At 34.1% G+C, this 18,040-nt stretch overlaps 2 protein-coding genes and 1 non-coding gene across 3 annotated transcripts in view; 2 read left to right on the top strand and 1 right to left on the bottom strand.

Moving 5' to 3' along the window:
- The first annotated feature begins 6,182 nt into the window (after positions 1-6,182).
- On the top strand, positions 6,183-6,254 carry Trnad-guc (transfer RNA aspartic acid (anticodon GUC)). Its single transcript has one exon. It is a non-coding gene; the product is annotated as a tRNA-Asp (tRNA).
- Positions 6,255-12,109: 5,855 nt separating this feature from the next.
- On the top strand, positions 12,110-15,771 carry LOC110378709 (cilia- and flagella-associated protein 299). The gene is given in 5 exon segments (XM_049839127.2): positions 12,110-12,404; positions 12,736-12,913; positions 13,249-13,263; positions 13,265-13,447; positions 14,754-15,771. Coding segments are annotated over 5 exon segments (717 nt in total). The 5' UTR covers positions 12,110-12,234; the 3' UTR covers positions 14,925-15,771.
- Positions 15,190-18,040, bottom strand: part of LOC110378704 (nitric oxide synthase) — a 47,279-nt gene continuing 44,428 nt past the window's right edge. The window contains exons 18-22 of the mRNA XM_021338072.3: positions 17,565-17,775; positions 17,350-17,437; positions 16,952-17,222; positions 16,484-16,675; positions 15,190-16,081 (exon numbers count right to left, since the gene is read on the bottom strand). Of these exons, the coding sequence (XP_021193747.3) occupies positions 15,941-16,081; positions 16,484-16,675; positions 16,952-17,222; positions 17,350-17,437; positions 17,565-17,775 (903 nt within the window). The 3' untranslated portion in view covers positions 15,190-15,940. The remainder of the gene's footprint in view (positions 16,082-16,483; positions 16,676-16,951; positions 17,223-17,349; positions 17,438-17,564; positions 17,776-18,040) is intronic.

Here is an 18,040-nt window from a genome sequence, read left to right as displayed (position 1 = left end):
GCAGAACAAAGAAAGAAAAAGCTCAAAGAAACACTATTTGAATAAAATTTCTATTAGATATAAGTAATGAATGCGTTTTAAGATATATTGTAAATTTCTGACGTTAAAAAAGTGCTGTATTGCAGCCAAGTTTGAATAAATGATTTTTGATTTTTTATCGTGCTTAATAAGTTAAATATTTAACTGAAAACAGAACAGGTACGACCAAAAAAACGATGGATGGACTGTATGTAATAGTGCTGTACAGAATTTACTCGTGAGATAACAGATGGAGAAATAGACACGCGGCGCTGACATCAAATAAAATTGGAATAAGCACAGAAGAATGATGATGATTATAATTAACATAATAAAGAAGTGGATTTTCAAGTTAAGAATGAAAACTCGAAAAAGTCCAGCCTACACAACCCCAAACACAATCTACATACAATTAACATTTTGGTATATTTCTTCTCTATGTATAATAATGCATTATACCACCCTTCAAAAAACCCTATAAATTATATAGGTATGATTCAATATTATTAGAATGATATGTTGTCTTGAAAGCTCATATCGATAAAAATCTTTGACATGCTCTAACATCCAACGATTTTAAAATTGGTGAGTAGTGTTTCAGTACAAAATGTTGCACTTGAAAAGACCTTTCAAATGGTATACGACTCATTAATAGAGGGAAAGTAGACCAACATCCAAACATTTCGGCCATTCTCCATTCTTTTCAGATTTCAGTGGGTTTACACTAAGCTATATTCGCTGCACGTAACATTGCATTAAGCAAGCAAGTTCCTATGTAGTTGCATTTCATGTCACGTAAGCCGTTGGCTTTCAACCACCTGTGGAGTGCATAACTATCAGGGTTTATTTGACTTCTGGCCTTGGACCAGGGCTGTCTAATTTAGTAAAGCCTTATGGGGATTCAGTATTTAATGTTCGGGACGCAGGATGCTGGACGTATTTGTTGTTTAACTATTGTGTCTGCATCGTGACAGTGAATTGCTTAAAGACTAGCTGACAAACAATTAAATTTCTTATAGTACTCTTTAAAGCTACTACACTACACTAGACTTATGTTGGGTTACAACCATATTGCACCATGTAATTGTAACGATAACCGAACCATTTTCATTTGTCAAATCATCGATTTTTCGTTGCTCAGTTAATATATGCATACGGTCATAGCTTCATTATCGTTAGGTACAGTTAAATGTTCCAAATGGGTCTTAACTTTTTCTAATTACAACATTAAATAAAAGTCCATTTCGCTGTTTTCAAGCGCAACTGACTAAACAAACGCAGAATGTACTATGTCTATAATTTTACACGTTCTCTTACAAAAAAAAAATATTTTGTTTATTTCACATGTCCGAAGTATTGATACAAATTATACAAAACCGAACTGAATGCTACTAAGAAAGTCCGATTGTATGCCCAGACACGCTTACAAGCACTAAAAACCAATGCATAAATGAACCAAGTGGGGTAAATAAATGGATTAAGCACCTACTTAAAATTAAGGCAACCCTACATTAAACTATTGCATTTATCTGCATCGGACTGGACTGAACTGGCTTTCATACGGCGCATGATATTGATCCTAAAGCCAGCCAATACGATACATAGTTTGTTGATTTATTTATATTTTTTCAGTTAAAAGATATGTATATTATGACATATTATGTCAAGAATGTGGGAAAAACATTTTAAATGTGATATTTTTGTAATTAAGTTGAGATTTTAAACCTCTTAATAAAATATCATAAATGCAAAAGTAACTCGGTCTGTCTGTCGCTCCAAGCCTCTCTCTATTATTATAGGTAAGTTAGTAGCTAAATGAGAACTAGAGTTTATAATCGTGAATGTCACTATGTCAGCTACTGAATGTGCCATGCGCCGATCACTTGAACTCTTCTGATGGGCTAATGATGTACTAAGGTACTCCTTGTCCAATATCAGTTCTAGTCTACGAAGTGACGTTACAACCAAATTATTGGATAAAATCAATAAACTTAGAAAACCCAATTACCATTACTATGTATATCTTCAACATATTGTTAGAAATATCACAACATACCTAAGCAATATTACACGAAGTTTATTTGGGTTTCAAAACTATTGAATCGAATTTGGGGAGCAGCACTATCCACTATCCCCAGATGATGTAAGCTATATTTTGTCTAGGTAATGGACTGTGCGTGAAACCGAGAGTAAACTGCTAGTAAAAAAAAAAAACAATCGAGTGATAACCAAGTGACATCCAGCCCCATAGTACCGGCCCAGTTATTGGCTGCGAGCTCACTTCACCGCAATCACACAGTATTGTCGCGACCGCTTTTAATAACAAGGCCGTTACCCCAACGTGGTGACTTAACGATCGCTTTCAAAAGCGATATACCTCATTACATGGCTATCGCGAACATGTGGTTGCACTCACTAAGATAATGATTATGTGATTGTGCTTTCATTTGTTTTGTGCAACTTTGTATAGTTTGTATGTTGTGTGCTGGCAATTGTTGCAGCATTTTTGAAGTACTGATTACTGTTTAATCAATTATAGGTACTCTCGCGATATTCAAGAATTCTGAAATAGCGAAAACGAAAACTTTTATTTCTTTAGCCACGGCATCTTTGTTATAAAGCAAAAGACACAGGTTTATTACATTTAGATCAAGGACTAAGAACTTATTTTTTAATCTGCAAAGTTATCGGCACAATAACGAGAAGACTGGGTTGCCGTTTTGGATTTTTCCAGATGTAATAATACAGAGCCTTTTTAAAGGCTGCTAGTCTACAGTCGTGTTAGCATGTTTGTCAAAGAACAGAGAGCACATCAAGTTTTCTCAAACGCTACAACTCTAACGAAGCTCAAATTAGTTGATTGTGCATGCTTTGACTTCATGTATTTGGTGCTGTTTCTTCTTGCTTTCTTACTTCTTGTTTGTTTGGGAATTATTTTTGATATTTTTAACTTATTTCCATTTTAATAACCTAATATTATAAATGCGAAAGTAACTCTGTCTGTCACGCTAAAACTACCGAACAGAATTGAATGAAATTTTATACACCAAACAGACTACCAGAATTTAATAAGTGCTTCATAGCAATAAGCTATTTAATTTTATAAAGACCAAGTTATTCAAAGCCGATCTGTTCTTACTAAGTATAAGTAGCTTCTAAAAGTCATTAAAATATACTTTTCTATTTAGAATTAAATCCAAGCCGTGTTTCACGTTGATAGATATTTTCAGATTAATAAAGTTCTTCAAGTTGAGATTAGTATACCTTTGACGAGGCGCTCAATGTCTAGAGCACAGATTGAGAAATTAAACCCGTATAAAATCTAAGGATTGATTAGTTTCAGATGCAAGTATTAATTTATTTCGTGGCATAATCGCAAGACGTCTGCGACTTTAGAAATTTGTCAGTAGGTATGTCTTAGATAGGCATTACGAGGTTTCATTATGATAATCCAATATTGTTATCACCATTTAGGATTCGTACTAGCTTCGCCCGTATTGTAACTTTCTCAGGGATTAATTGTACTGCAAAAAACGACTGTAAACACTTTTTTTTAGTGTTTATGGAGTTTCTTGCCAGGTCTCCTTCATAGAACCGACTTTTTGAAATCCTGCTAGTTCAAATTGAGAGTTCACTTTCAGGAAGCGTAGTAACAAATTCTCTTTACCAAATTAAAATATTAACATTTATTAAGTTCTCAAGACGTAGTTACAAAACTATGTACTCACATACTAAAAAGAATTTACATTGGAGCCTAGATAAAAAGAAACAAGCGAGTGATTTACGATAGGCAGCGTCCCTTAGGAGTGGTCGTGAATGGATTCTGTAGAGCAGTCAGCGCCCGCCTCAGCAGTGGATTGGGTCTAGATTTATTGCAATAACCTCTTGAATACGCTTAATAATCTGCGAGGTTACGGCCTTGTGTGGTGTGAAAGTTGTGAATGAATGAAGGACTTTGAAAGTTTTTTGTATTTTACGTTGGGTTATCTATGAAACTAGCTGACAAAAACACAAGTTTTTTCAGCATTGTTAGGTATACGTTTTTGTACAAATAATAATTCTCTCTCGCTTCCCTTAGGAGTGGAGGTCGTGAATGGATTCTGTTGAGCAGTCAGCGCCCGCCTCAGCAGTGGATTGGGTCTAGATTTATTGGAATAACCTCTTGAATACGTTTAATAATCTGTGTGAGGCTAACCTTGAGAAGAATGAAAAAAGTTCTCAATGAATGAGGTGTGAAAAACTATTGTGAATATTTGCATCTTACGTTCGTCGGTATATAAAACGAGCTGTCTAGTGTCTAATACTAATAATATGAGGTTCTTTAATTAATTTATTGAAGTGTAAATTTATATGTACACCGTATATACAAACTTAATTAGGCAAATTACCTAAGACACAGTAACTACATGCTAAGAGCAAATAAATGTTTTCTAGTCTATTTTCCTCAGCCCTTCCTGTCTCTTAGAGATAGAAATAGTCTTTAGAAGTTAGTATAGTTTGGAAAATCGAAAACTAAGCTAAGCTTTAATTACCAACATTTTAATTAATAAGTTAATAAATAGTAAGTATAACAAGCATTACCAAGGCACGCAATGCCAGGAGCAGACCATAGCGTATTCCCAACAGAGCAGTCTCAGAATTCCCACTGATATATTGAAGTATCAACAAAATGGCTCCCCGTCCATAATGAACGGCTTCCCTAAACAATCTTAATTGAAATTCTTTTGAAAGTTACTCATCTTTAAATTTTGTATAATCGGCTAGTAATTTGTGAAAAAATCTTTCACGAACTTTTGAAGGTTAAGAACCTACTGCACAGGATGAAAGTAAGAGGAAAATGGTGAAAGACTTTAAAGAAAGGCAAAGTTGCTTAATCTTTACAATAATATTATTACCTACTTATTCCCGATTATTATTTTAATAGATTATTATTTTAATATATTTACAATTTCTGCAATCACAGCATGGGAAAGGTAACTTTGAAGAACGAAGAAGTTAAATGTTCATACTTAATCATAAAATTCAAGTTTTAAAAAAGTCTAACTACCAAGAATTAAAAAAGTCAAACTACCAAAAACACAAAAAAACAGTCCCAAAAATTCTTCGCAAAACCAGTAAACAAAACATCACCAAGTAAACGAATGCGCATAAATCTATATTTCCCTATAAAAGAACTATTCTACCACATACATAGATATTACAATATCCATCCATACATACTGGAATGCCTTTGATAAAACAAAAGGGGATCCTTGTAGTCTTGTATTAAACGTACTTGGAATTACAGTCTAAGGTTTCTATGTGGGCAAAGGAAATTGAAATACCTAGATAGCTTTTGTTTTCCTATCATAGTGCGATCGATAAGATGCCCATATAAATAAATATCAATGTGCATATTTTGGCACGAATTTAATCTAATGTACCAACGAAAATTGGCGTGTAAGAAGCTCACTGCAAACTTGTACTAGTCGGCCTATAGTTTGATTGGGCTCATAAATCAGTATGTAGATGATAGTAGTACAAGCACTACAAAGATCAGCTATTTAGCCGGTATCAGACCGACTGAAAACTTTGAATGGAAACAAGATTTTCTTTGAAAAAAAAAGTGCCAATCATCTTGTGAACTGTGGCTGACTGTTCAGTCTGTAGTGTGATACTGGGTCCTCTAAGTTATATTTTGCAGGACAAAGAGCAATTTTGTTTTCTATGACACACCTGATTAAAATGCCATCTATCATAATTCAGCGGGCTTCAAATAAGATTGCTGAAATAATTGATTAATCAATGGAGCATTATTTTTTACAATTACCTGCGTCAAAGATCCTGATCAAAGTTTTAATTGCCATCAAAAGTGCCACCTGCCTCGGCCTGACACTTAAGTTGCTAATTAAACGTGATCTTTAATGAGTTATTTTAACTTTGGTTTAAATGCACATCTTTTTGCCGGGTGTAAATTGATAGAAGTGCATTTTTAATGGTTGATTTCGAAAGTTTCTTTAAAATGTTTGGATTTTTCTTTCATGCTTTCCTATCTGACGTCATCTCACTAGTTACACACTCTTTGCAGCCACACCTTCTTTCACACAATCCATTAATTGTTTCAAAAGTCATCTCATCTCTCATCATTCTCTATATCCATCCACATTCCTGATGCAAGAAGCACATCCTCGGTAGTATAGTGGTAAGTATCCCCGCCTGTCACGCGGGAGACCGGGGTTCGATTCCCCGCCGGGGAGTTAATTAACTTTTTAACATCAAACTATGTTCACTCACTAAAGTGACTTGGGATGCCCAAACTGGATGTTTTTGTATTAAAGATATTTTATTGCGAAAATTATTAACTTTTTGCAAAACACAGGTATCTATGCTTGACAGAGTTTAAGAATTTATCATCGTATACTTGACGTAAACAAAATCTCATAAAGGTATTTATGTTGCGTAGTTTATGGGCCGGTAAGCTACTAAAGTAAAAGTCGGTAAATAAGCTTTTTCATTTTATGATGATTGTTCCCTAAAGTACGCTCGCAGTGTATTTATTGGCTTTGTTTATAAGTCTACGTTTGCTATTATTTTACTCTTGTATCTTCATAATTTTTGTATTTTAAAAATCTGTCATACGTGCTTACAGATACAAAGATATGTAGGGAATAATTATATTGTCCTGGGAATAAATATATTTCCGTAGTTTTTTTCCTAGCCCGTTAGACTGCAAGCTGATCTCAACATAGTTGAGAAAAGTCCGAGCACATGATCGTGATTTTCTTTCTAGCCAATGATGAACATTTTTTATATAATAACTACTATTTTGCAATCGAAAAATCACTAACTCCATTGTTTATTAATACCTTTAAGCGAAACAGCACTGAACAAGCTGTAAAGCAATAGAATGCATTGAATAGTTGCCCGTGCAACGATAAATAAGAATGCACGCGCGCTCAAGCAAGACGAGAGATAAAGCATACATACATAAAATACTATCTTCATAACATAGTGGGAGGGATGTTTATAACTCTGTTAGTTTTGAAAATGATGTACCCGTAACTATGTATAATGTTGAAAGGTATACTGTATAAACAAAGTAAAGGAATCATGTTTTCTGAAGACAATAAGAACAATTCTGGTAATGATATTTATCTTGCTTCTTGCTAACCGTAAAAAAAAGCAATGCAATGTTAGCCATTTCAGTAAATAAATGTTTAAATATTTAACTGTCCAGAAAAAATCTCTATAAAAATTCCATCTACCGCTATTCATTTATCCTCCGAACAAATAATAAATCTACATTACGTTCAGTCATTTTAACATAAAAACGTCACAAATAAAACAAGCAACTGTATGAACAATCCCATTCATAATGTTAGTTTGTATTTTAAAATATTAATCATACGGAACAGTGCATGCTCAGTTGCATCTACAATAACTGGGGAAGTCAGTGGTCTTATTACGAGCTGTGATGTAGCGACGCGTTGTCACAAAACTTTGCTTATTTTCTAGCTAGACCATAGTGTTGTGCAGACAAACATATTGGAATATCGATAGATTTTCTTCGAATTACCTAAGCTCACGCAATAACAAAAATTATGGATTTTGAAGTCTTTTCTGTTAAGAAATTTCAAGTAGGTGTTATTATCAAATGAGATATTTTCCTAAGCCATATTGAATTCTTATGTTGTGAGCGTATCCTCGGTAGTATAGTGGTGAGCATCCCCGCCTGTCACGCGGGAGACCGGGATTCGATTCCCCGCCGGGGAGATAATCCTTTTTTTACAACAAAGGTAGGTAAAATTCTGATATTATAAACTCGAAAGTTTATAAGAATAACCCACAATTTTTTTACTCATTCACACAAAAACTACAGATTCAATCAATGAGAATCACATAATATAGACTACTTTTATCCAAATGAAAGAAGTAGTTTCCCCAGTTTTAAATATTTTTTTTTAAATAATATGTACATATGCATTTGCAACACAAAATGTTTCAAGGTCACACAAATATCGATAGTTAATACCTACATCACTATTTCCCATCACAACCAGTGGACTGTAGAGGAATGCTAATGTCCTGACTTGTCGCTTCCGTATCCACGTTTCTATTAATATTATTCATTCAGATGTTCATTTTTACTCTGAAATGTATCACCTTTCGCATTTTCTATTTTGTTTTTTATTCGTTGCATTTTCTGATGTTTGTGAGTTCTTTCAAAGGTAAAGTTGGACTCGTTTCTTTTTCTCGTTGAGTTTTTGTGTCAAGGTTAAAGAAGTATGAATTTATGTATAAATAGACGTAGAAATGTTACAATAGGTAGAATAGGTGACTCTGTGAGAATTATGGATATCTAGAAAAGAAGATATGAGAAGTATTTAAGAATGAGACCATGGTAAAGTATGGAGAATGAAGGCAAGTAGGTAAGTTAATTTGGTAAGTTTTTCATGTGCTCAATAGCTTGGAAACTACTCCGCACACCAAGATGACAAGTTGCCCACAGCTTTCTTTCATCGGCTACCTAACACTGAAAGAAATAGCGAGTTCAAGTCAACAATCAAATAAACTCTTAAGTTTTATATACTTACTAGCTTTTGCCCGCAACTTCGTTCGCGTGGAATAGTGACTACCAGCAGATTTTTGATTTGACCAATAGATGGCGCTATATGTCCGGAATAATTTTTTTTATTTTTTTTTTGTAATAAAAACTATCCTATGTCCTTTCTCAAGTTTCAAACTATGTCTGTACCAAATTTCACACAAATCAGTTCAGTAGTTTAGGCGTGAAAAAAAGACAGACAGACAGACAGAAAGACAGACAGACAGACAGAGTTACTTTCGCATTTATAATATTAGTTTGGATCATATATGTAGATAATACATGAATCGATTAGAGCATACGTATGAATAAAACTACATAGCCTACATATGGCAGATTTAAATCCAGTTGGTCATGCAACAAAATATACTGTCAAAACGTTTTCAAGACGCCAAAGTTGTATAGAAGTTCTATCACCAACTAAATTCGATTTTCAATGAAAAAGCAGGTAGGTACTTCTGCTAGCTACTTGAACGCGATGAAAAATTTAACTTGTGCAAAGTATGGAGTAGGTACTTACGTTTTCAAATCGCATCAGGTTTAACACGGCGGTAGAGTGCACTTCCATCTGAATATAAAATTATTTGATTCATAGTAGTTTAAAGATCTTGAGATTTGATTTTAATTTGTAGTTTTGTAAATGGTTGGTTCGTTAAAGAAGAATTCCTTATACATTTATGTGTCTTTTGATTTTGAAGGTCAATGTCCTACTTACAAAAATAATGTCCTACAGGTGTGAAATTGTAAAGAGTGAAAATAGTTCTTGTTCAGGTTAAAAATAAAATATGCTCGTGAAAACTTACAAAAGTGTTTTGTAAAAGTACCTACTTCATGTAATAGATTGTTTTTATCACGTAAGGAAGTATTTGCAGTTCTTAGTTCTTTCTCAGTATAAAAAAATACTTTACTGTTGTTATATCCTCCTACCTCAAGTAAAAGTCAAATAAACACAATTATGTAACAAATATAATAATGCATTGCATATTTTAAATGCACATTTTATCGTACAACGTCGATTTATCGTATAAAAGGTAGTTCGCCAGAAGTGACACTATTATAGCGAACTTGCATACAATTTAGAGGAATTTATGTACGGTTAAGTAAATAAAGAGTTTAATCCTGTTCACTCGTAATTGAATAGAGACTTTCAATTATTTATCATACTCAACCTACAAAAAACTAAACCAATTTGAAAAATTCTTTCACTATTGGAATGTTTCACCATCCCCGGGTGACTTGTAGTGAATTTTCCCCAAAAACCGCGAAAAACAGCTAAAGCAGTGAAATAATAAAATTATGATCAGCTTTAGCAAAATTGCGGGATCAATAGAAAATTTAATTTCTAATACTAAATCTGTTGTATTGGGTACGTAGGTTAGTTTGAAGCTAAGATTTGAACCGGCAGATCGAATTACGTGCAAGTACTACAGAAAGACGGACTATCCACAGTGTTCTATTTTAATGTTTGTCTTGTCGTGTGTCTCTTTGTTTGGTAATACAATTGGATTAAATTGTAACCCTTTTCCCGGTATTCAGCTGTAAATTCCGATTTGATACAGATGTTGTATTATTGATATTGATTTTATAATTTCGCTTATGTAATTATAATTTAAACAAACGAGTTGAATTAAATACCTTCAGTATACATAAAATAAACTTGCCTATAAATTCCTATGTAATAAATATTTAAATAGAGCAAACTTTTACCTGCGAAGAAAATTTTAATGTGTACCTAAATTCCGAGCCCGAAATTCTACCGCCACTTGTGTTGCCACTCGAAAAAATTACCCTCTAACCATTACATACCTTTAAACCGATTTGCGTAATTCCGTAATTCCTCTCGGAACGACGCCATCTTGATTGAATTATCCGGTTTTTCGGATATACTTAAGTACTTACATATTATTATTTACGTTGACGATATACTCTCGAAATGTTTTCAATTACTATAATGATGTCGTTACGTCATTACATACGTGGTGCGTTAAATTGAGTTAGAAGCTTTAATATATGTACTTTTAAGTAGAATACGAGTTAGTTAGGATAAGTAATTATAAAATAAGTCATTGATTCGTATGAATTATATAAAAACACAACAAGATTAATTTATCTTAAGTATCTTTTGCCAAAAAGAAATTTTAATGTCCAAAGAATATACGTACTTTCATAATAAAGATTTATGTCTAAACAACCCAAGACCTGCGTGGTAAACAGATAGCTTGGCTTATAAAAAAACTATGAGATGGCATCAATTCCATTAGTAACAAAAGCTTACTGTAAGCTGTAACCAGTTGCGGGAAAATCGTCCGAAATCAACGATAAAACCAAACAGATTGACAAAATACTCGCCCAAGTAAACCACTTGATGGATGAATGCCATCAAATACTTGATAGCCAGATATTCGTTTGTCATAATAATCCCATAGTATTGTGAATGATTTCGCGTGAGCTTACATGTTCCGTGCAACAGGATAAATAATATTATGACGGTGGGGCGGGGTGGGGCGGGGTGGGGTGAATCTGATGAGTTATGAATTAACCAATACAATTAGGGGAAGAAGTAGATTTGGTCAGTAAATTATCAGTGTTAGGAAGTACCTACTACTACATATTACAATCAATACATATGTTTTTTTTTTTTACAAATTGTGACTAGGGACCATAAAAGGACCAACAAACTGTTGTGTTTCCGTGTTAATAATAACCAACCGAGTAATTCAAAATTTAATGAACCTTCATTTTAGCTTTGGTTCGTAAAAGATAGGCATTTTATGTAAATAACTTTTCTTCTTTTACAAGTACAGTGTATTTTATTTAACATCAAAAACGTTTCAGTAGAGCTATTAAGAAACTTAGATATTTGTAGCAAGTAAAGAGGATTGCAGAGATTCACTTCTGTCGCTTGAAATACAACTCTATTGTGTAAAGTTTTAACTGTTACTTGTCGGATTTAACGAACAATTGTGCGTCGTAAGTCTACAAGTTAACAAAACCTTACCATCATGTTTTACAAAAGCGACAAAACATACAAAGAGGTGAATCTACTAAGAAGTCTTTATTATTTTTAATAAGACTAGACACACGCCTTGGCTTGAAGAATATTTTTTACTGGCCGTTTTCACCCTCGTCCCGTGGCAATTTCTGCCTGTAGGTACCGGAACAAAATCGAATCGAATGCTGTCTGCACATTAAATATTAAAGTATTGGAGCGGGTGTTTTAAGTATTGATACTGAACTAGGCTCGGCTAAGCTTTGTGAACGAATAAATAAGGAACGGCTGATTTGTAGTACCTGGAAATGCTTGTCCAGTTTTTATTGTCAGATTTAAAATATGGGTAAATGTCTTTGGTTTCAGACGAAAAATAACTTCGATTTAACTTTTCATTAACAATAGTTAGGTAAACTATTAAAACTATTAACAGCAAGAAAGTTTATATCTAAAACAAACAAAACCTTATTTGAATGGGCCTAATAAAAAAAATACTGTCACACCAACAATCACCGTGACCAACCGTGACAGTCACATTTAGTGCTGTCAAAACACACAACTAAAATTTTTGCAATGAAATTTTATTTTTGATATTTTACCCTAGTATTTAATTTTGTAGTAATTTTTATTTTAGCTAGTAAACATGGCGATGGCAGAGAAGAAAAACGAATACCCACCGGGGGTTGAAGCTGATAGAAAACTGTTATGCTTCGATACGTGGGAAGACTACTTAGACTCGCTCATAGAAATCGCTGATCTTCGGAACTTGAGGAGTATAGCTTCTGCTAGGACTATTGCTGCACTTGGATACAGGTACCTATCGTTAACCAATTTTTAAGCTAAAGTTCAAAAATGGAGCTCATTCCCGCCTAATTTGGTTTTGTTAAATTAGTAGAACGATGGGGTTCCTTGAATTTATGGAAACACTGGTAGGGTGTTTCTAAACATGCTAATACTGCGATTTGGACATAAGTCTTCACAAAAAAGTATCGAAAGGATACATCTACTTGAATTAAACAGATCCTTTTATGTCTTTTTCGTCAATTTCTACTAACAAGAATTTACAAGAAACTATAACTAAGTATAAATAATCAGCATGTTTTTTTATAGATATACCTTTTTGAGGTAACTCTATTCATTTCAGAGCCTACGGTGACACATTAACTGAGAAAGAGTTTTACACCCGCCGAGCTTGCATTCATGAAATCGTGTACCCTAAGGGAAAGCCGTATGTGCTGGTCAGTGAAGGAGCAGACTTGGATGATTCCTTCAATAGGGAACTAGCTGTGAGGGAGCGAGCGAATAGAGTCGGGATTCTACAGGTAAATATAATTTAAATAGAACAGTGTTGATTAGTGTAAAAGCATTTTTATAACGTCCATAATTTTGTTAAAGAAACCTAACATTTTTTGATTAATGTTAACATACAACAATCTAACCGTTCAATTAAACAGCTAGCCTTTCGACTGAACAGCGCCATGCAATCACACGTCTTGACATTGTTTAACCTACTTTTAAAACTACAATCAGATGACGCCAATTGTTTGTTCCACATTGCAAATAAGCAACCTGTTACCTCACTTTTTGGTCTATTTCTTCACTTGAAACCTGTGACCAGTAATAGATACTAGGAACTCAACTTTAAATTTATTTTCAGTCCATAATCTTTGTACCGTCACTTCACGAAAGGTGGCTTCGAGATATCAGGGTACATAGACTACGCCCACAGACTGATATCAGAGAACTGGACGCCTTTCTTCAAGCATGGCAAAACTTTATGGCCTAGGGACAATGACCTCGGGTATTATCACTGGCGGCATGGCACTGTGAGGAGCAATATCAGTAGGAACTATAAGGTACCACTATTTCTCTCTTTTATACTTAGTTTAAGTTTAAATAAAAAAAAATATCGTGAAATAATCGCCTCTTGGGCTGTTCACATTTTGCATATTAGAAGCCAGTCCAGGATTTTTACAGAGATTATAACTTGTTAGAATTATAAGGAGAACTTGAGAACTATTTTTTTTCTTACGAGAAATGTCTGATATTCCTTGATTGGAAGGATACTAGGTTAATAGTCACTGATGCCGAAATCTGTTATGAATTTTCAATTTTAAACAAATTAAGTTATTATTTTGTTGATCATTCACGGTCCTGTAGAAAGTTTACTCAAAGCGAAATCAGTTTAAATGGAAGTTAGTAATAATTAACTTTCCAATCAGGATATAATAAAGTTCAACAAAACACTGTGTTTACACTTTCAATTTGAAATTCGTGGATTATACCGTCAACAGTTAAATGTCAAGCTTTAACTTATGAATGGAGTTTAAATCATTGAATTTTAGGCGTTTCCGTATACTTTGGGGATACTTGTCGCCGCAGGCAAAAGTCACCAGTGGAGCTTACTTCGAAACTGCGAGATTATTCGGCGAACAATTTCGATATCCACTAAACGTCGGGCTGACATGAATATTCGCATAGTTTGTGAAGCTGTCACATAGCGGATTATATGTGTTGACATAACTTCTTTGTTATGTAGTGGAATGAAATCGGTAACTTATGTCGATTTTGGGTACCTAGAGGCGTGTACATACAAGGCTTTTGTGGTGATTATTTTTTACTATGTATTAATTTTGCACTACTATTAGAGGTAGGTCTACTCTAACTCATGCCATTTCGCCCCATCTTAGTGCCTGTCTACAGCATCAAATCAAAATACGGTGACAGAGAACTCACGAGTCATACTTTCATAGGCATGTTTATTTTATTTTTTATGAGTTTTTCGCCTAAATCAAGGAAGAACCGGTCCTACTAAAACTACTTACTTTGCTCCTTCAAAGTCACCAATTAAGTTTATTTGGGAAAAATAAATATTTAGGTATAAGGCAACGGGATAAAAAATTTCCTTTAGTCAAGTTGAAGATGCCCGTGTTTTCGCTAGCATTCTTCTATCAAAAATTCTTGTAAAAGGATTCCAGTATTCATTGGAATTTGAGGAAAAACCTAGTGACTAAAGGAGACATTAATTGATCAGTATTATAAGATAAAGAAATTGCTTGCAACTTTCAAGATTGTGGATTTAGTTGAAACAAAAATGGCACTGTTGATGTAAGCTTAATATTTACTCTATTCTATTATTAAGTACTTATTTACTTTTTTCAGCCGGTAATGGACCCCGACAGAGGCCTGCTATTCCAAAATCGTCACGACCACAAGATTATATGCCCGGATCCCCAACAGGACCCGGGTCAGAATACCACCAAGCAAAGGGTTTACTCTCCCAATTATACACAGATAGAAATATATGACCATGTCGTACGTAGACGAAGCTGACAGATTTCTTTAAATGTTATGGTCTTTTTGTGGAAATTACTCACTAAACATATTTAAGGCTACAAATGACAAAAAAAATTTATAAAATCGTGCGATTAATTAAAAAAAAATGGACTTATACTGGATTACACTGGATGCCGATCCCAACATAGTTGGGAAAAAGGCTCGGAGGATAATTAAAAGAAAAATATAAAGAATGATTCTGAGTCTAGTGCTAAATATGTTTAGTGAGTTGCTGGTTAAAGCCTAAAGAAAAAAACGTTTGAATTTAAATAAACTTTAATCGTCCTTTATATTCTAAAGTGTTTTTTTAAATGATTGATCAAAATTAATTACAGTTGAACATAGTTCGACGTCGTGATTGTCACATTCAAAGTTTAGCGTTTAAATATAAACTTAAAAATTATATTTAACCTAAGTTTTGGACTCAAACTAACAATTTTAACAATCGATAGCTAACAACTATACATATTAAACCAACAAGTCTGTTAGATGCCTGTTTTACATAACTAAATATTTATAATCGTTTATTTTTTAAGAAGAATTATATATTAAAACAATTTATTAAATTTTTTGTCTTTTATTTTTTGTTTCTGTTATTGCATTTTTTACTGTCCCTTTCTTTTTTATAATCTCGACTTAACTTTAATTTTCACTTCAGGTATTTTGAAATAACAGGCATTTATTGATTAAAGTAAACACTTATTCCAACTTAACTTTTAACAACTTACAAATATCTAGCTTAACTACATTTTAATTATTAAATATTTACTATACAACCAAGTCGATTAACAAATTAACTAGAACTAGAAACAATTAATATTAAACTAGCCGCTTCCTACGATTTCACCCTCTTGACGGAACACACTAGAACTTCTCGACCAAAAACGGTCTTTCCAAGACGTCCATATGACGATTCTTAAGGCGTTGACCATGAAGATGATACAAACAAACAAACAGATACACGCACCAATAACACTAATTAGGATTTTAACGACTTTATTCGAACTGATAAACTAGTAGTTAATAGAACTATTGGAAGCCTGTGACTTGAAGGAGGCGAGGCGGGTCTTCTTGGCGGTCTCTCGGGAGGCGGAGTGCACCTCGGCGGTGCGGAGCGTGATGCCGAAGATGTCTTCGTGGTAGCGGTTTTCATTCTAGAAGGAAAGAAAATACATTTTGAAAAAAAGGGTAATATGGTTGCCGAAAGTTGAAGCTCCTCAAATTCTGAATTATTAAAAAAATCTTCTTCAAAGTCTTCTTATAAAAAATACTGTTGATAGAACAAAATAATCTGAAGGATTTTAAACTTAAATTACTTTCTTCGATAGAGAAGATTCTCTTGCACAACAATGGGATGATAAATAGGCTGATGATAAAAGATATGTCAGAAAAATATTGAAACGCTAATTTTAAAGACTGCTCACATATGTAAGTAGAACTTGAAGTTTTCGACATTTGAGTACTTTGAGGTAAGCCCCAGTAATATTATTGTTAGCAGGACTTGGAACCGTAACAATCTCGATATTTAAATGACATAAAAATAGAAATTATCTTACCCGTAAAACAGCAATGAATTCCTTAGCATCAGCATCTGACATGCAACCATGCTTTTCAATAATGTCTTGTAGTTTCATCTCAACATCGTCCGCCATCTTGCAGTCACCACAAACGTAGAAGTGTGCGTTTTCCTCCATCAGTAGGCGCGTCATCTCTGCTCCTTCGTCTTCTAGTAACGCTTGGACGTATTTCTGGTAAAAAAAATGTGTTTTAACTATTTGGTAAAGTACATCTCAATTTAGTACTTAATGATTTTTAAATGTTATTGTATAGCATTTATTTTTGTAGAACGTGGTAAAGTTAGCTTTCTAAGTGACTTTGAAAAGAAAAAAAGTTATGTTCAGTACAATTTTGGGGCATAGAAGATCTGTGGTTTAGGTTGGTTGAAATTTCTAAGTGACAGGAACATTTCGGATCCTGATTGCTCATAGGACAGCTTAAAGATTCAGATTTGATATTTAACTTACTTTATGTGAACCCTCTTCCCTCGACAAGGCCAACCGTGTCTGATGTAACACTCCATCCTTCAAAGCCTTTTCCTTCTCTTCCTTATATAATTCCATGCCCTGGTATCTACATCCAAAGAACAGCCACACGGGTCCCGGGTTATGAGACACCAGGTGCTTGATCAGGTGTCTTCTGTGGTGCCAGAATCCTCGGAATGGTGCTATACCAGATCCAGGACCGACGAGGATAAGCGGTGCTGATATATCTTTAGGCATGTGGAAGCTTGGTTTACTGCAAATAGCACATCAAGTTAGATATTTGCGACGAACATAAGAATTAGTAAATGATGTCGGGAATGTTTGCAACAGACAATTCTAGATTAGTTAAGGGTGTTGGGGAGAGGAATAATAAAACTTACTGTCTAATAAATGCTATGAGTTCATCTCCGGGTTTCAGGTTTTTGAGGTACGTTGAACAGACACCGTAATGTTGAGGACCTTTGCCATCTGAAACAATAATCGATGGTAAAAAGGTATTATTTTAAAAACTTATTATAGGATTTGAGAAAATCTGTAACAACATTGCCATAATAATTGGTTAGGAAAAAAAACTTTCAAAAATGTTGTTACTTACCTTGGGTTCTATAAATAACGACGGCAACTGTGATATGGACCCTTTGTGGATGAGCCAAAAGTGACGAAGAAATAGAATAAAATCTTGGCTGCAGAGGGCTCAGTAGGGTAGCAAGCAGCGACGCCTGGGGTCGGCACGATGGGAACTGAGCGAAAACTTCTGCCAGATGCGGGTAGTGGAAACTGACCCAGTCGTGGTATTTATTTGAATCCTATGAAAGAGAAAAATATTTATACGGATTATGAAAATACACAAGATGTGAAGAGAACTTTTAAAGTGCATTAAAGATAATAAGGTACTATATAGATGACTGAACAAAAATAGGTTTCTTAGAAGATTTTTTAAGACAACACCATTTTATGCTAGACATGATGTTGTAAATAAGTAAACAAGTTACACAGCTGTGAAAACACAAAACCGACTTACGTAATACCGTGTATTTAGATGATATCATAATGATCATGGAACATAAATTA

This window comes from Helicoverpa armigera, chromosome 9 (assembly GCF_030705265.1).
Source record: "Helicoverpa armigera isolate CAAS_96S chromosome 9, ASM3070526v1, whole genome shotgun sequence".
NCBI classification, from domain to species: Eukaryota; Metazoa; Arthropoda; class Insecta; order Lepidoptera; family Noctuidae; genus Helicoverpa; species Helicoverpa armigera.
Note: the sequence above shows the minus strand (reverse complement) of the source record. Positions and strands in the feature narration are given on the sequence as shown.